The sequence below is a fragment of the Dromiciops gliroides genome, chromosome 5 (genome assembly GCF_019393635.1).
Source record: "Dromiciops gliroides isolate mDroGli1 chromosome 5, mDroGli1.pri, whole genome shotgun sequence".
In the NCBI taxonomy this organism is placed as follows: Eukaryota; Metazoa; Chordata; class Mammalia; order Microbiotheria; family Microbiotheriidae; genus Dromiciops; species Dromiciops gliroides.
Window position 1 is genome coordinate 196,853,542 of NC_057865.1, and position 17,336 is coordinate 196,870,877.

The following is a 17,336-nucleotide window of genomic DNA, read 5'->3' on the forward strand; positions in this document are numbered from 1 at the left end:
TATGACTCTCATGGAAGAAAGTGAAGAGGAATTAAGAAGCCTCTTTTTGAGTGAAAGAAAAGAGCATAAAAACTGGCTATAGCTTAACATAAAAAAACCCTCTAAGATCTTGGCAACTAGTCCCATTGTTTCTTGACAAATAGAGGGAGAAGAAATGGAAGCAGAGTCAGATTTTATATTATTGGACCCAAAGATCACTACAGACAATTACTGTAGCCATGAAATTAAAAAACCACTTGTCCCTTTGAAGGAAAGCTATAGCAAATCCAGACAGCATACAGGGCTATCGCCTTCCTGATTTCCCAGTGGCAAAGTATGGCTGTGAGAGTGCACTTTAAGGAAAGCTGAGCACTGCGGAATTAATGCTTTTGAATTGTGGTGGTGGAGAAGACTTTTGACAGTTCCTTAAACATAACTCTCACTATTCATTGGAAGAACAAATACTGAAGCTGAAGCTCTAATACTTTGACTATATGATGAGAAGACAAAATTCAATGGAAAAGACTGATGCTGGGAAAGATTGAAGGCAAAAGCAGAAGGGGATGGGAGAGGAATGAGATAGTGTCATGGAAGCAACAAACATGAGCTTAGACAGACTTCAGGAGATGGTAGAGGACAGAAGGGCATGCTATGGTGCACAGAGGTCACAAATAGTCAAACATGACCGAATGACTGAACAACAGGGACTAAACCTGTGATTTCCTTGGTATGAGGAACTGCCTACTGAGGAAACTCTCTTTACCAATAAGGGTTGGCACTTTCTCTGTAACCTATAGTCTTAGAGAGTTTCCCAGAGCATCGAGAGGTTAAATAACATTCCCAGGGGTAACAGCCAGTATGTGTCAGAGATGAGACTTGAACCCAGGTCTTTCTTGCTTTAAAACAAGCTATCTAGTGTCCATACTGCCCCTCTTTTTTGTTTATTGGCTATTGGTTTGTTAATCTGTGTAACTCATAATTATGTTAATTTGATCATTTGCACTCATTTCCTGGGAATCTTGATTGGCAAGTGACCAGTTCAATGCCCCTTCCCTTAAAAGCTCCTAGAGGATCCTTCCCATAGACAGGAGGGAATTCAATTAAAAAGCATCCAATCTAAGCAGGTACCAGCATACGGTCACACGAGCATTCTCTATTAGCAAACTCTAATTAGTGAGTGCGGGTCCTTCCCAAAGGCAACTTTCACTTACCATTTAAGCTAAAATCATCCACTAGGATGAGCTCTTTCAGCAGGTGAGAAGGGGTTCTATGAATGATACTGGTAATGGCCCGTTGTAAAATGGATAGAGCTTCATTCATAAATGTGACAACAACACTGAGGGTTGGAAGTTGTGGAGGATACTTCTTTTTCAGACACCTGTAAGAAATCTTGTTGTTTTTATGTAATTTGGAGTATAGTTTAAAGGCATCTTCAAAAGTCATCTCATTCATCCCCCTCAATTAAGACATGATTGAACAGCACCTAAGTTATAGAGCACAATCTCTATGCACTTCTGGGTAGGAGACTCAAACAATGACAGTCAAAGAATTTTGCTACCTATATTTTTTGCTAATCTAAATCTCTCTGGCCATCAGGAAGAGATTATTTGGACTTCAGTGGATAGTTGCAATTGGACGTCCTGCCACCTCTTTCAATTCAAAATCTTTCAAAAGGAATTCACTTTCTTAGTCCCTAGAACTGACTCCACCCCCTAGTTCTCAACTTTGCTAGTGGTATTACCATTTTTCTAGTCTTCCAATTTAAAACCATTAAGAAAAATATCTGTGATTTCTCCCTCCCTTCATCAGGTCTTCATGAATTTTCCTTCAATCTGTCCCTTCCTCTTCATTTCTGCTGCCAGTGTCCTAGTTTAGGCTCTCAGACCTTCATCCATGGATTAAGACAACAACTAACCAACTAGTTTCCCTTCCTCAGGTCTCTCCCACCTTTAATCCATCCTGTATAAAATTGCCAAATTTAATTTTCTGGAATACAGCTTTCATTACCTCATTCTTCAGAATAAGAAACTGTAAAGGCTCTCCAGCATTTATAGCATGAAGTTCAAGCTCAAGGACCTACATCAATTTATTTTGTTAGCATTCTTTTTTTTTTTGGCAGGGCAATGTGGGTTAAGTGACTTGCCCAAGGTCACACAGCCAGTAAGTGTCAAGTGTCTGAGGCTGGATTTGAACTCAGGTCCTCCTGAATCCAGGGCCAATGCTTTAGCCACTGTGCCACCTAGCTGTCCCATCAATTTATTTTAACAAATATTTTTCTGAATAAAATTCTATTCAAACAAACAAACAAAAATAACCCCAAATATTTCTTAAGTAACTACTATGCATGAGGCACTATGGGAGTTGGGGCGGGGAGAGGAGTTAAGGTGGGGAAGTACTGGGAATATAGAAATAAAATGACATAGCCTCTGTTCTAAAGGCGTTTATAGCCTGATAGGAGAAATGACATATATATAAATGATCTGAGACAAGCTTAATACAATGCCTGGTACATAAAAGGTGTTTTCAAAAGGCTTGTTGACTAACCGGTACAAGAAGAAGTGACAAGTAAAAAGGAGAGATTCAAAGTCCTTGGAGATTAGGGAACACTGCATAGAAAAGAATTAGTTGGGTATCCTAGTAAGGCCTTGAAAGAATAGAAAGAGGAAATAGGGAAGAATGAGAGGAAGGAAGACTAGAGGAAGGAGAAGGAAAGATTGGGGGAAGGAGAAGGGAAGACTAGGAAGGAAGGATTTAAATTGGGTCAGATATGAAAGAAGACCTGTCAAGAAGACTGAAAGAACAGAAGTTCCGCTGTGGGACTCAGTCAGTTATCTGTAAAATGGAAAGTAGAAATAGTGGGAAGGAAAATTGGACACAATCATCTCAGAGATACCTTCCTACTCTAAAATCTCTATCACTTTGTGATTTTTTGAACATTTCTCACTTGCTGTGGAATTTTGAGTGGATCACTGAACTTCTGTAAACCTTAATTTCCTCCTCTCTAAAAAATAGGAAGCAAAATTATATGATCAGAATGGGATGATCAAAGGCCACTCTCTACCATTCTACTTGTTCTTCAGATCATCTTCTCTACTCCCTAAAAATTTAGCCCCCTAACTAAAAAGAGGCTGCTTGGCACTGGATAGACCAATACCATTTTCACAGTACCTGAGAGGACGAGTGTCTGGAATTGACCGATTCAAAGGCAGGTGGTCACTGAGGTAAACATTGTAACCATACAGGGAGAAAAGGATGAAGGCCTGGATCTGCTGAGCCTTGGTCAGATCATCTCCCCACTTTCGGAAAAGAGCTGCGTCAGGGAAAATTTTCCTCTGGAGTTTTCTATGTGTTCTGGCTTTCACGAATGCTAAAACCTCATTCCCTCTAGCCTCCACTTTCACTAGAGACTTGTTCGCAGCTTCTGCCTGTGTCGTGTCTTGAGGTACCATAGCATTTCTTATGGCTTTTTCAGCTAATGAGTAGGAAGAAAAACAAAACATTTAGGTGAACCACAATCACTTGGATGTTTTTATCTATCCCAATTTCTCCTAGACTCTCAATCAAAGATTAAGAGGTCCTTGCTTCCAGAGGAAATGAAATATTCATTAAAACTGTCTGGGCCTCTACTCAAACCTGCCCACCCTGGGTAGTACTCACATTCCAGATCATCCCACCCAACTGTGCCATTAAAACTTATCCAGTTTGCATCCCATCCTTACAAGGAATCCATTAAGTGTCTGACTAGTCTTCATCTGGCAAGGAAAATCACACTAAAGAGTGTTAGTATGAATCAGCAAGAAATATTTTCACCTGGACAAAGGCAAAAGGAAGCTCACTTGGGGTACAGCATTGGTTAGAGAAAAAAATGCTAGAGATGCAAGTTGAATAAAGTCTGACCTCAGAGGGAAAGAAGCCCAAAGGAGAGCTGGAAAATGGAAGAAAGGAGTTGAAGAAGTGCTCTAGGAAGGTTTTCTCAGCAGAACCTAAATCAAGGGTTCTTTACCCAAGGTCCATGAACTTGTTTTGATTTGATTTTAAATACATTTTTATAACTGTATTTCAATAAAATTGATTTCTTTATGAAACTATGTTCTTTATTTATGTATTTTAAAACATTATTTTAAGAAGGGATCAAGGGGGCAGCTAGGTGACACAGTGGATAAAGCACCGGCCCTGGATTCAGGAGGACCTGAGTTCAAATGCGGCCTCAGACACTTGACACTTACTGTGTGACCCTGAGCATGTCACCTAACCCTTATTGCCCCACAAAAATAAATAGATAGATAGATGAATGAATGAATAAATAAATAAATTGGTCCATGGGGAATTATGAGATTACCAAGAGAAATGTAAAGAGAGAAGAGACATAGACTTGGAGGAGACCAATGCTTAGGGGGAGGCAGACAGATGATGAGGCTGCCAAAGAGGAGGAATGGCCATACAGGTAGGAGGAAAACCAGGAGACAATAGTCACAGAAGTCAAAAGAGCATGACAATTTTCTTAGTGGCTAGGGCTCCACCCCTACCCCACCAAAATTATTTTGTACCCATTTTGAATTTACTTATCTCCACATAAGTTGCTTTTCCTGGAAAAAAAAAAGTAAGCTCATTCAGGGCAGACACTGTCTTGTTTTTGTATCTCCAGTGCCTAGGGTAGTGCCTGGCAAAATGAATGGTTTTTTTCATGAATAAATGAATCTGGAAGGCTGCAGACACAATTTGGGAGCCCACCCAGGAAACTCGATGCTCCCCAATTGAGATATGCCTTCCACTTGAAGTATCCACCCAGAACCTAGCCCTGGGAACCCCTGGAAGGAGGAAGAGTGTATATAGTGTGTATGTCAAGCAGTCTTCAATTACAAAGTCTTGGCAGAAGTATAGGCAAGGTTCAGTAGAACATGATCATAAAAGCTATTAGGAATCAGAATCCTCTAAACAAGTACCATACAGCGGTTACCACTAACCACTCTTCCTGTAGCTTCTTCCCACTAGTTTTTGGTTCCTTAGAATCCAAATTATTACATTGAGTATTATTGCCAGACTTTGCTACCTCTGATATACACAGTGAACTAAAAGGATGATGAGGAACTGATCCATGTTTGTGTCCCACACTCCATCTCTAATCTTCTCACATACAATATTCAATAGACTCCAGTAGTTTTTTATGACCTCCAGAATAAAATATAAAATCTTGTGTTTGTCATTCAAAGACCTTTGTGGCCTTACCCCTTCTAACTTGCTAGTCTTTTTATATCTTGCTCTCCACACCAACTTCCACAGACTCTCTGACATCCAGTAACACTGGTCTCCTTGCTGTCCCTCATGTAAGATGCTCCATTTCCAAACTCTGGGCATTTTTTACTGGCTGCCCCCCCCCCCATGGTTGAAATTCCCTCCCTCTTTATCTCCGTTTCTTGGTTTCCTTTGACACCCAGCTAAAATTCTATCTTTTCTTGGTACTCCTTGATGAAAATACCTACCTTCTATTGATTCTATCCAATTGATATCTTATTTTTATAGTTGTTTTCATTTTATCTACCCCATCAGATTAAGGAATCCTTGAAAGCAAGAGGTGTCTTTTGCTTTTTTTTTTTTATATAACCCCAGCATTTATCACAGTGTCTGATAGATTGTAGGCATATAATAAATGCTCATTGAATGACTGACTAGTAATTTTTAGCACTTGTATATAGTGCTTTTTACATTTTCACATAGTGCAGTTTTTAATTGAGCATTTAGGGACTAAAAATCTATCTTTAGACACATTTTAAAGCCTACTCAATGATTGCCAAAGCCCTCGGTGAAAATCATGATCACGGACACCTTGGACATACCCTCTGTATGCTTCTTTCCCATAGACTGTGATTCAAAGTGGTCCAAACCTACCCAAATCACGAAATATTATCCACTGAGATTGATGTTTCATTGCTGAATTGTCTCTGGAAGGAGGTGGATCGGTCTTCTCTCCCCTTCCAGGTTTTTGCATCTTTAGCTTTTGAATGGTCTCCTTGATAGAAAGGAAGAAGATGATGTGCAGAACGAGGAGCAGAGCCAGCCCTATGAGGAAGACCTTGAGGAACCTCCCTAGCAACATCTTCTGCCTACCTTCTCTTGCTAGTTTACCTCCTCCTTCAGAGGGCAGAGGTGGGAGAAAGGATCAGAAAAGGCTGTGATTCCTCCCCAGGGTCTCTTTAGCCAAAGCGTAGTCTCGTCAAGTGTTCCATTATTGCACTACCAAAGAATCAGGTATTTCCTGCTCAGTGAAGCTATTTTAGCTAGCCTAGTTCTTATTAGGACATTTTCAAATTTTTAGAACATGCTTGAATGGATTCCCAAACACTGCTGGGTCAGTCAGGCATACCTTACAGGGCTTGAGAAATCAAATTAGATCTCCAAGTGAACTAGGTTTTCTTTATTTTAGCAGGAGACCCACATGGAAATGTAGCAGAGAATGTGAGACTTAGTCAGTATATGTACAAAGACAGGAAAAGTGGGGTTAACAAAAAAAAAAGGAATCTAGAGATATCTTTCCAGTGCAGAAGAAGCCACCAGAAAATGGTAACCTTCATAGATCCTATTCCTAAACATACTGTTGACTCAAGCCAGATGGGAATTGGATGAAATTTGGCCCAATAAAGGATATGCTTCAGTGGGATTTTCTTCATTCACTTGTATTTCTCCCTTCATCATAACCAAGTAAAGTAGAAAATGTTAACAAGAACATTAAACATTCATTAAGCATCTACTGTGTACACAGTGCTCTGAGGGTGTAGAGAGGAAGGGAAAGGGGATAAATAAAAAAGTTTAGGTAATGCATAGTCTCTGCTCCCAAGGAGCTTACAGACTAAAAGGAGGATAGCATAAACACAGGGAATGTTAATATACAAGATGATATAGAGATGACATAAAGCACAAACAGAATGATTGTTAAACAGAGACAATGACAAAAAGAAGACTATCTAATACTTAAACCCAATTAATACAAACTGGGGTTCTAGGTCAAAACACTTCAGTTCTAGTCTATCTCTGACATGCCTTCCCAAATCTCCTAACTCCAAATCATATCTTTGAGGTAGCATTGAGCAAATTAGTGAACCACTCTTCACCTTGAGTTTTTATAAATGTCTTTAAAAATATGTAATAGCTCCCTCTGCCTACCAAATAAAGTCTTTATCCTGGCATTCAAGACCTTTCCAACGTGGTGCCAGTGACTCCCTCTACTATAGATTGCTTTTTGTGCATATGTATCACAGATCAGTTGCTCTGAAGTCTAGGTGGGGTGATGTAGATGGGCTTTTAGAACAACAATAGGCCACTGGGTAGACATTTACAAAAGAAAAATGTGTACATGCCAGAGAACCAATGACAAAACATATGTCAATTTAAAAACATATGGGGGGCAGCTAGGTGGAGCAGTGGATAGAGCACCGGCCCTGGAGTCAGGAGGACCTGAGTTCAAATCTGGACTCAGACACTTAACACTTATTAGCTGTGTGACCCTGGGCAAGTCACTTAACCCCAATTGCCTCAACAAAAACAACAACAAAAAATAAACAAACAAACAAACATATGGCCTAGCCTTGACCCTTTTTCTAGGGGAAAAGTGATGTAGGGTAATATTTCCTAACTTGTGGGCTGTCAACATGCCAATAAGACTTACTAAGTCTTTCAAAGTTGATTGTCTTTACCATAATGTTATCATATTTTCGCACAACCTTAGAGTTTGTTTTTCTTAGGATTAATCCCTGCTTTAATCTATTCTTCATCTAATTCTACCTTCTCCCATTTCCCTCCTATTTCTCTATTGAGTATGTATTTGTGTGTGTATATGTACATATATATATATATAAAATACAATATATATATATATATATAGTACCCAGCTATGTGTGTATGCATGTGTTCATCTCTCCTTTGACCAGTTCAGATGAGAGTGAAGTTCAAGTGTCAGCCACTACCAACACTCCTTCCTCCCTGTTTGTATAGATTTTTATTTATCCACCCTAATTATGTGAGATCATTTTCCTTAGCTTTCTTCCCCTTCCCCTCCCCTACTCATTGTATTTCTCTTCCACTCCCTTTCCATTTTTAAGATCATCAAGATGTGACAGAACCACACCTAGACTTTCTGTCTAATTAGACTCCCTCTTGATGATGCTGTTCAGAGAGGACACATATATATCATCTCCATAATAGGATGTGAGAAATTTGTCCTTTGTTGACTCTAGTGTTTATACTTCAAAGTTTCATTTTGAATACTTGGAAATCTTCCATTTCATTAAAGGTCCATTTTCCCCCATGGGAATATACTCAGTTTGCTAGATAAATTTTTGTTGTTGTTGTTTTGTTTTGGTGGGGCAATGAGGGTTATGACTTGCCCAGGGTCACACAGCTAGTGTCAAGTGTCTGAGGCTGGATTTGAACTCAGGTCCTCCTGAATCCAGGGCCAATGCTTTATCCACCACACCACCTAGCTGCCCCCAATGATTCTTAAATCATCTCTCTTCCATCTATTTTCCAGGTCATTTATTTTTGCTTTCAAAAACCTTATATTTTCTTCTATTTTTTCAAGCTTTTTGACTCTGTTTTAATATTTTTTCTTGTCTCCCAGAGTCATTTGTTTCTATTTAGTCCACTCTAATATTCAAGGAGTTTGTTAGTTGGGCAAGGTTTTGTACCTTTTATGCCAAGCTGCTAATTTCCTTTCCGATTTTTCCATAGCTTGTTTCTTGTCTAATTTTTTCTTCTAGAATTTTTATTTCATTTATAAAAACATTTTTAAACTTAAAACTTCTTGCTTCATCTTTTCCAAGAATCCTAGTTGAATGTGGGCCCATGTGTTGTTGTTGTTGTTATTTTTGAGGCTTTGCTTGTAGAAGTTTTGGAGTTGGAATGAGTCTGTGTCTTAAGCATCCTCTTGTCACCATAATAAATTTTATGGTGGCATTATTTTTTGTTTGTTGGTTTGTCATTCTTCCAGTCTACTTCTTGACTTTGGACTTTTAGGTTAACAGGTCCCAAGTGAGGAACAGAGAGAAGGCCAATTTGGCTAGATTGCAGAGTACAAAAGAGGGAGTAATATATAATGAGGCTAGAACAGAAGGTTGGGGACAGGTTGTATAGGGCTTCAAAAGCTAAAGAGTTTATATTTTATCTTAGAGGAAACAGAAAACTTCTGGAATTTGAGTAGGAGTCACATGAACAGATCTGTGCTTAAGGAAATCACTTCACCAACAGTGTGTAGAACGGACTATAGTGTTGAGAGACTTCAGAGACCAAATTAGGAGGCTGTTGTAAGAATTTAGGTGAGAGTTAATGAGAACCTAAACTAATGTGGCAGCTGTGTAAATGGGGGAAAGGGGCCGGATAGGAGAGATCTTATGAAGGTAGAACTGGAAAGATTTGGCAATTGATTGGAGATGTTGGGTAGAAGAAAATGAGTCCAGAGATAATGCTGAGATGAATGTGATACTAGAAGGATGGTAGTATCTTCAACAAAAAATGGGAATTAAGGAAGAGGGCAGAGGTTAGGAGGAGAAAAAGTAGTTCATTTTAGACAATGAGCTTAAGATATATTTAGGATATCTAATTTGAAATGTAAAAAAGGCAGTTGGTGATATGGAACTGATACTCAGAGAAGGGTTGGGTCTGAATATATAGATCTGGGAATAAGTTGCATAGAGATGATAATTAAGGCCATGGGAGTTGATGTGAGAGTGAGAAAAGGAGACAGAGATAGAAATAGACAAAGAGACAGAAAGAGGGAGGAGAAAAGGAAAGGGAGAATAAAAAAAGAAGAGAGATGGAGAGAGGTTAATGGAGAATAAGAGAAAAGGAGAGGGAGAGAAAAAGAGGGAGAGGGAGAGGGAGAGGGAGAGAGAGATTGAAAGTACAGAGAGCCCAGGCCAGAACCTTGGAGAATAACCACAGTTAGAGTGTGATGCAAATAATGAACCAGTAAAAATCAATGTTTTAGGTTAAGCATTTTTTCAACACCATGCATAATGTTTGCATTTCTTTTTCTTGCAACATACAGAAAATGGAACCAAAAATCAAAAAGGAATATTCCCTGACTTCAAGATATGACATTCTATACAAATGGGGATTTCAGAACACTTTCTGGAATCATAATGCTCTCTAAAGGGGAAAAAGGCAAAAAGAAAGGGAAACAAAACCCTAAATTCAAACATGTGGTGCTGTTTGAAGATTTGTAAACATGAATAGAAATTTACTCAGCAGAAACTAGGGAGTGATTTTCTCCTATCACTTTCCTCTTCCTGCTTTTCTACTTATTTCCTAAGGTGATAGGAATAGCAAAAATGTTCACGGATGGTAGGGTGGGGGTGGATGTTAATGTCTTGTTCAGAAATATGGGATGCCCTTCTTGAAGATTAAATATTACATCAGTTTATATCAGTCTTCCTAGTTTTCTCTGAAACGGTTTATTTTTCTTTCTTTTTTAATTTTTGTTCAGTGGCAGGTGGGGTTGTGAGGAGGAAAAATACTTAATTGAAAAATAAAAATTCAAAAAGATCATAATTAGTTCTAACATCAAAGATGTTTTTTCTTTCAATAGATATGACCACAGTTTATGCATGGAATGCTACTGGTTAGGAAAAGATTTGTCCATGACTCTTCCTTTCCCCTCCCCCAAAAGTTAATACACATGATTTTTATACCCATTCCCAGAGATTAGGAAGGAATTGAAGACCTGGCTTCCTTGAATCTTTCATGGTGTTGGTTCATTGCTTTTCTTTAAAATAGCAACTACTTAATCTTTGTCTCTAAGATCACAACTCAATCTGTTCTCATCATGAGATTATGTGTTCTCCACATGAGAGCAAATTGTGCTCAAGGTCAATCATGAGGATCTGTGTGACCCTATAGTTTTGCTTTTAAGTTGGTGCTCTGGTAATAAAGGTTTGTCTTGGAGACAGAAGGCTTCATTTTAGATTTTGAACAACTGTTGGGAAGAGAAGTTCAGGTTAATAATAGTTGACATTAATGAGGTGCCTTAAGGTTTGAAAACATCATTTGATCCTCACACATCATACCACAGGAATTATTGTCTCCAGTTTACAATTTGCTCTAAAATTTTTTCAAGGCAATTTAGAGACTTCGAAGACATTAGAGATCAATAACCCTCTTGAGACATAAGATTATTAACAGAATCTCTAAGCCAAAGATCCAGAGATCTTTAGTCCAGATATAGATATTTGCCACTTATTTCCATAATTCAAAACTGCTTTCCAAAATGGTTCTATTACTTCACAACTCTACCAACACATTTGTGTACCTATCTTCCCATAACCCCTCTGAGATTAACTAGTCTTGTCTCTTGTCATCTCCACCATTTTGCTGTTTTGATAAACATTTCTTTATTATTAATGATTTGGAACACCCTTTCATGTTGTTAATAGTTTACAATTCTTTTCAGAATTTTTTATTCATATCCTTTAATCTCTATAGGCAGGGCAGCTAGGTGGCACAGTGGATAAAGCACCATCCCTGGATTCAGGAGTACCTGAGTTCAAATCCAGCCTCAGACACTTGACACTTACTAGCTGTGTGACCCGGGGCAAGTCACTTAACCCTCATTGCCCTGCAGCAAAAAACAAAACAAACAAACAAAAAAAACAACTCTATAGAATGGCTTTTGTCTATATATTTGGGATATCAAATCCTTATTTGAAAAACTTGATAGTTTTTTGGGTGGTTTTGTTTTTGGTTTTTTGGGTTTTGGGGTTTGTTTGGTTTTTTTTGCTATTTGACCACTTCCTTTATCCTAGACTCATTAATTTTCTTTGTGCAGCTTTTCCATTTCATGAAAACCAAATGGTCTACTTTATCTTTTGAAATTGCATCTATCCCTTGTTGTGTTAAGAATATATCTGCTATCCATAAGCAGTGCAAGATATGACTTGCTTCTCTTCTAATTTTTTAATAGTATAATCTTTATATTCAAATCATGAATCCATTTTATATTTATCATGGATTACAGTGTAAGTTTTGATCCAAGCCTAATTTCTGTCAGACTGCTTTCCACTTGTCCCAGCAATTCTCACCAAATAGGGATCTCAAACACTGAGTTATTGAATTCAATTATTTCTGATTCTCCCTTGTCCAGAATCCCACTGATCTGTTTCCCTGCAATAGCCTGTAACTCCCTGCCTCGGTTCTTTCCCCACTCCAATCTATCCTCCACATAGTCTACAACAATCAGTCAACAAGCATTTATTAAGTGCTCACTATGTAGCAGGCATTGCGCTAAGCATGGAGGTCACAAAGAAAAACAAAACATGGCCTCTTCCCTCAAGGAGCTCACATTGTAATGAGGAAGACAATGTAGAAATCAGGTACATAGAAGAGTCAGTGAAATAGAAGAATATCTGAAAAGGGAAACTAGGGAGCCCAGAAAGATCTCTTGCAGAAGGTGAGTTTGACCTGAGTCTTAACAGAAACTAAGGAGTGGAGGTGAAGGAACAGAGCATTCTAGGCATGGGTCAGAGTCAGTGCAAAAACAAAGGCACAGAAAAGCTGTAAAGGTGGTAGGGAGGAGTCAAGTTATCAAGAAGTTTAAATGACAAAACAGGTGGTTTTCTATCTCATCTTAGAGGCATGCTGGAGCTCAGTGAGCAGGAAGATGACATGGTTTAAATATGATGACCTATGTTTTTAGAAAATCAGCTGCCTGTAGACAACATAAAATATTTGGTAGTCTACCTGCCAAGGCAAACTCAGTAACTATATGAACACCATTACAAAACATTTTTCACACTAATAAAGTTAGATCTAACAGATGGAAAAATATCAATTGCTCATGGGTAGGCTGAGCTAATATAATAAAAATGAAAATTCTACCTAAATTGATTTACTTATTCAGTGCCATACTAATCATACTACCTAAAAATTATCTTATAGAGCTAGGAAAAATAGTAACAAAATTCATCTGGAAGAACAAAAGGTCAAGAATAGCAAGGGAATTAATGGGGGAAAAAATGCAAAGGAAGGTGGCCTAACCATACCAGATCTAAAACTATATTATAAAGTGGCAGCCATCAAAACTATTTGGTATTGGCTAAGAAAGAGTGGTGGATCAGTGCAATAGGTTAGGCACACAAAACAGAGAAGTAAATGAATATAGCAATCTACTGTTTGGTAAACCCAAAGACTCCAGATTCGGGGAAAAGAACTCACTATAAAAACTGCTGGGGAAAATGGAAAATAGTACGGCAGAAACTAGGCATAGACCAACATCTTATACCATATACCAAAGTAAAGCCAATATGGGTACATGATTTAGACATAAAGGGTGATACTATAATGAATTAGAAGAGGAAAAAATAGTTTACCTGTCAGATCTATGGAGAGGGGAAGAATTTATAACCAAAGATAAGATAGAGAACATTATGAAATGCAAAATGGATTTTGATTACATTATATTAAAAAGGGTTTGCACAAAACCAATGCAACCTAGATTAAAAGGAAAGCAGAAAGGGGCAGCTAGGTGGTGCAGTGGATAAAGCACCAGCCCTGGGTTCAGGAGGACCTGAGTTCAAATCCAGCCTCAGACACTTGATGCTTACTAGCTGTGTGACCCTGGGCAAGTCACTTAACCCTCATTGCCCGACAGAAAAAAAAAGGGGAAGCCGAAAGACAGGAAGAAATGTTTACAGCCAGTGTTTCTGATAAAGGCTTACTTTCTCAAATATATAGAGAACTGAATCAAATTTATAAGAATAAAAGTCATTCCCCAACTGAGAAATGGTCAAAGAATATGAATAAGCAGTTTTCAGATGAAGAAATTAAAGCTATCTACAGCCATATGAAAAAATGTTCACAATCACTACTGATTAGAGAAATGCCAGTTAAAACAACTCTGAGGTACCACCTCACACCTATCATATTGGCTAATATGACAAAAAAGGAAAATTATAAATGCTGGAGATATGGGAAATTGGAACACTAATGCATTGTTGGTGGAGTTGTGAACTGATCCAACCATTCTGGAGTTATTTGGAATGATGCCTAAAAAGCTATAAAACTGTACATACCCTTTGACCCAACAATTTGACCTTTGACCCACTATTAGGTCTTTATCCCAAAGAGATCTGAAAAAAGGGAAAAGGACCCACATGGACAAAAATATGCTCTTTTGTGGTGCCAAAAATAATTGGAAATTGAGGGGATCCCCATCAATTGGGGAATGGCTGAACAAGTTATGGTATATGAATGTGATGGAATACTATTGAACATAAGAAATGATGAGCAGATGGATTTCAGAAAAACCTGGACTTATGTGAACTCATGCTAAGTGAAGTGAGCAGAACCAGGAAAACATTGTACACAGCAACAGCAACATGGTATGATAGACTTAGGTCCTCTCAGCAATACAATGATCCAAGACAATGCCAAAAGACTCATGATGGAAAATGCTCTCCACATCCAGAAAAAGAACTATGGAGTCTGAATGCAGATTGAACCATACTATTTTCACTTTTGTTGTTGGTTTTTTGGTATTGTTGTTGTTTCTTCTTTCTTGTGGTTGTTCTGATTCTTCTCTCACAACATGACTAATGTGGAAATATGTTTAACATGATTGTAATGTATAGCCTATGTGAAATTGCTTGCTGGCTTTGGGAGGGAGAAAAATTTGGAACTCAAAATCTTACAAAAATCAATGTTAAAAACTATGTTTACCTGTTATTGGGGGGGAAATAAAATAAAATACTATTTAAAAAAGAAAAACAGCTGCCAAAATTTTGACCATGTCACTTCCCTACTCAATAAAATTCAATGGTTCCCTATTTCTTCTAGAATCAAAGATCGACTCTTCTCATCAGCATTTAAAATCCCATGACTTTTCTATTTTTCAGTATTTTATAACACATTATTCCCCTCCATGTATGCCCAGCATAGTTGACATTCTTCACGCATGATGCTGCATCTTCCATCTCTATGACTTTGCCCTGGCTATCCTTCCTCCATGCTTGGAAAAGTCCTCCTTCCTAATCTCTAACCTCATACAATCCTTGGCTGTTTTTGAGAATTAAATATGACCTTCTAGAAGAGGTCTTTGCCAGTTCCCCCAACTGCTAGGGCCTCACCTTGTAAGGTAGGAAGTTAGTAGTTGCTTAACCTCTGTGAGCCTCATTTTCTTTAACTGTAAAATGGGAATAATAAACACCTACCTCCCAGGAGGATCAAACATGAGAGAGACAGAGACAGAGAGACAAAGACAGAGAGAGACAGGGACAGAGAGACAGAGAGAGGACAGAGAGGAGAGAGAGGAGGGATCTGGCATGTAGTAGGCGTTATACAAATGTGTATTCCCTTAATAATAATATTTAATTCTAGTGTTTACTCTGTATAAGTACGATGTTGTATTGAAAGAATCCTAAAGATTCTACTAAAGTCTACTAAAATTAATTGAAACCAGCAAAGTAGCATGATATAAGCCCACATGAATTATCAACTTGTTTGTATACTACAAAATCCAGAAGAGATTTTTAAAAATTTATTTGAAATAACTACATGTTGTATAGTTTGGGAGTCTAAAACCAAGTCATACACAAGAATTATGTGTGTATATAGATATATATTTCTATATGAATGTATGTGTCTATGCAGGTTTATGTAGATACAGATTGTAGAAAGATTTGAGGGAGAGAGGAATTTGGATCAGAGCTTCATTGGAATGAAACATTTTAAAGAACACAGAACAGAGGGAGGTTTGGAGACACAAGAAAGTCAGACAGTTTGAATCTAACATGCTCAATTCATCATGTTTTGTTGTTTCTTTTAAGTGGGCAAGCTGCTTCTAGTCAAGATTCTCCTTTTCTTCTGTTCATATTAACTGGTGTTTGTTAAGTACAGAAAAATGAAAAATAAAGGAAAAAAATTACCTTCGGGGTGTGGTTCTTTAGATTCTGAACACACTCACACTTGTCCCTAGTTGCTAAGTGCCCACAGGTTTCCTTTCTTATCCCCTGGAGTGAGTACAGGTCCCCTAAAGGTATGGGGACAAGAGCACAGGGACCAGAGGGTAAAAGCCCCCCTTGTCTTCTGCATTCTTTCCCCCACTTCCACCAGGTTAGGCACAAGGTTACCTGATATACTTCTAATCCAACCCCGCTGACTTAAACCACATGTTCTCGGCGAGGCCTACCGTGGACTGATGGTTGCTTTTCTAACAAGGGGATGGTGAAGCTAGATGGCACAGTGGATAAAGCACCAGCCCTGAATTCAGGAGGACCTGAGTTCAAATCCGGCCTCAGACACTTGATACTTACTAGCTGTTGTGACCCTGGGCAAGTCACTTAACCCTCATTGCCCTGCCAAAAAAAAACCCCAAAAAACAAACAAACATAACAGGGGGATGCTTATGAGAGAGGAGAAACCAGAAGTGAATTGGATCAATTATGAACCTAAGGGCTCAATCTTTAGAGAATCTGATATTTGTCCTCTGGCTCTCTTATTAACTAAAGTTGAAAGCAGACTGGGTTCATTCATGCAAAGCCTTCATGGTATTGTTATTTGAAACTACAACTAGTCTACCTATATTTAACTTAGTCCTACATTCGAGTTAGCCCTGGTTAACACTACATACAAACCACTAAGAGCAATTTTTGAAAAATTGCTATATAGATGATGGCAACTACTGACTAAATTGCAGCCTAATTATAAAGAAACAATGTATTAGGTTTCTTGTTTTATACTGAATTACCATTTAAATAATTGTCAAAATAATATGGATGAACAATGTGGAGACGGTCAAAAGATTTTGTGTTTTAAAAAAAAATACATTCCTACATGTGTGCACTGTTATTTACGACCAGAAGTGAAGTACAAAAATGTAGGCACTGAAACTAAAACTGTGCTCCTCTCCATGTCCCTAGGATAGAGAAGAGAAGGAAAAGAGCTCTGGGCAAGCTGGCTGGGGCGTGCTCAATGGGAAGGGGCATGCTACACAGAGACAGCAAACCATAGGCATCTGAGGCACCTTTCTCTCACAATATAATCTAGCTAAGCAATTCATGCTGTGTGAGAGATGATGATGCATTTTGCTCACAGCACTATGTTCTAGAACAATGGAGTTTTTATTAGAGGAAAAAACTAAACTGCAATGAGATTTGCTAATTTTAGGTCTACAAATTGACAGGACATAACTAGTGGTTTGAACTGTGACAGAACACAAGGAGAAATATTGAATATTACTACTCATAATAGCTGACATTTATATAGTGTTTGCTGGGCAAGTAGGTGGCTCAGTGGATAGAATGCCAGGACTGAAGTCAGGAGGACCTGAGTTCAAATCTGACCTCAGACACTAGCTGTGTGACTCAAGGCAAGTCACT

At 38.3% G+C, this 17,336-nt stretch overlaps 1 protein-coding gene across 1 annotated transcript in view; it reads right to left on the bottom strand.

The window, feature by feature from the left end:
• Positions 1-3,545, bottom strand: part of LOC122727649 (probable polypeptide N-acetylgalactosaminyltransferase 8) — a 29,858-nt gene extending 26,313 nt beyond the window's left edge. The window contains exons 1-2 of the mRNA XM_043965321.1: positions 3,148-3,545; positions 1,191-1,357 (exon numbers count right to left, since the gene is read on the bottom strand). Of these exons, the coding sequence (XP_043821256.1) occupies positions 1,191-1,357; positions 3,148-3,479 (499 nt within the window). The 5' untranslated portion in view covers positions 3,480-3,545. The remainder of the gene's footprint in view (positions 1-1,190; positions 1,358-3,147) is intronic.
• Positions 3,546-17,336: the final 13,791 nt, after the last annotated feature.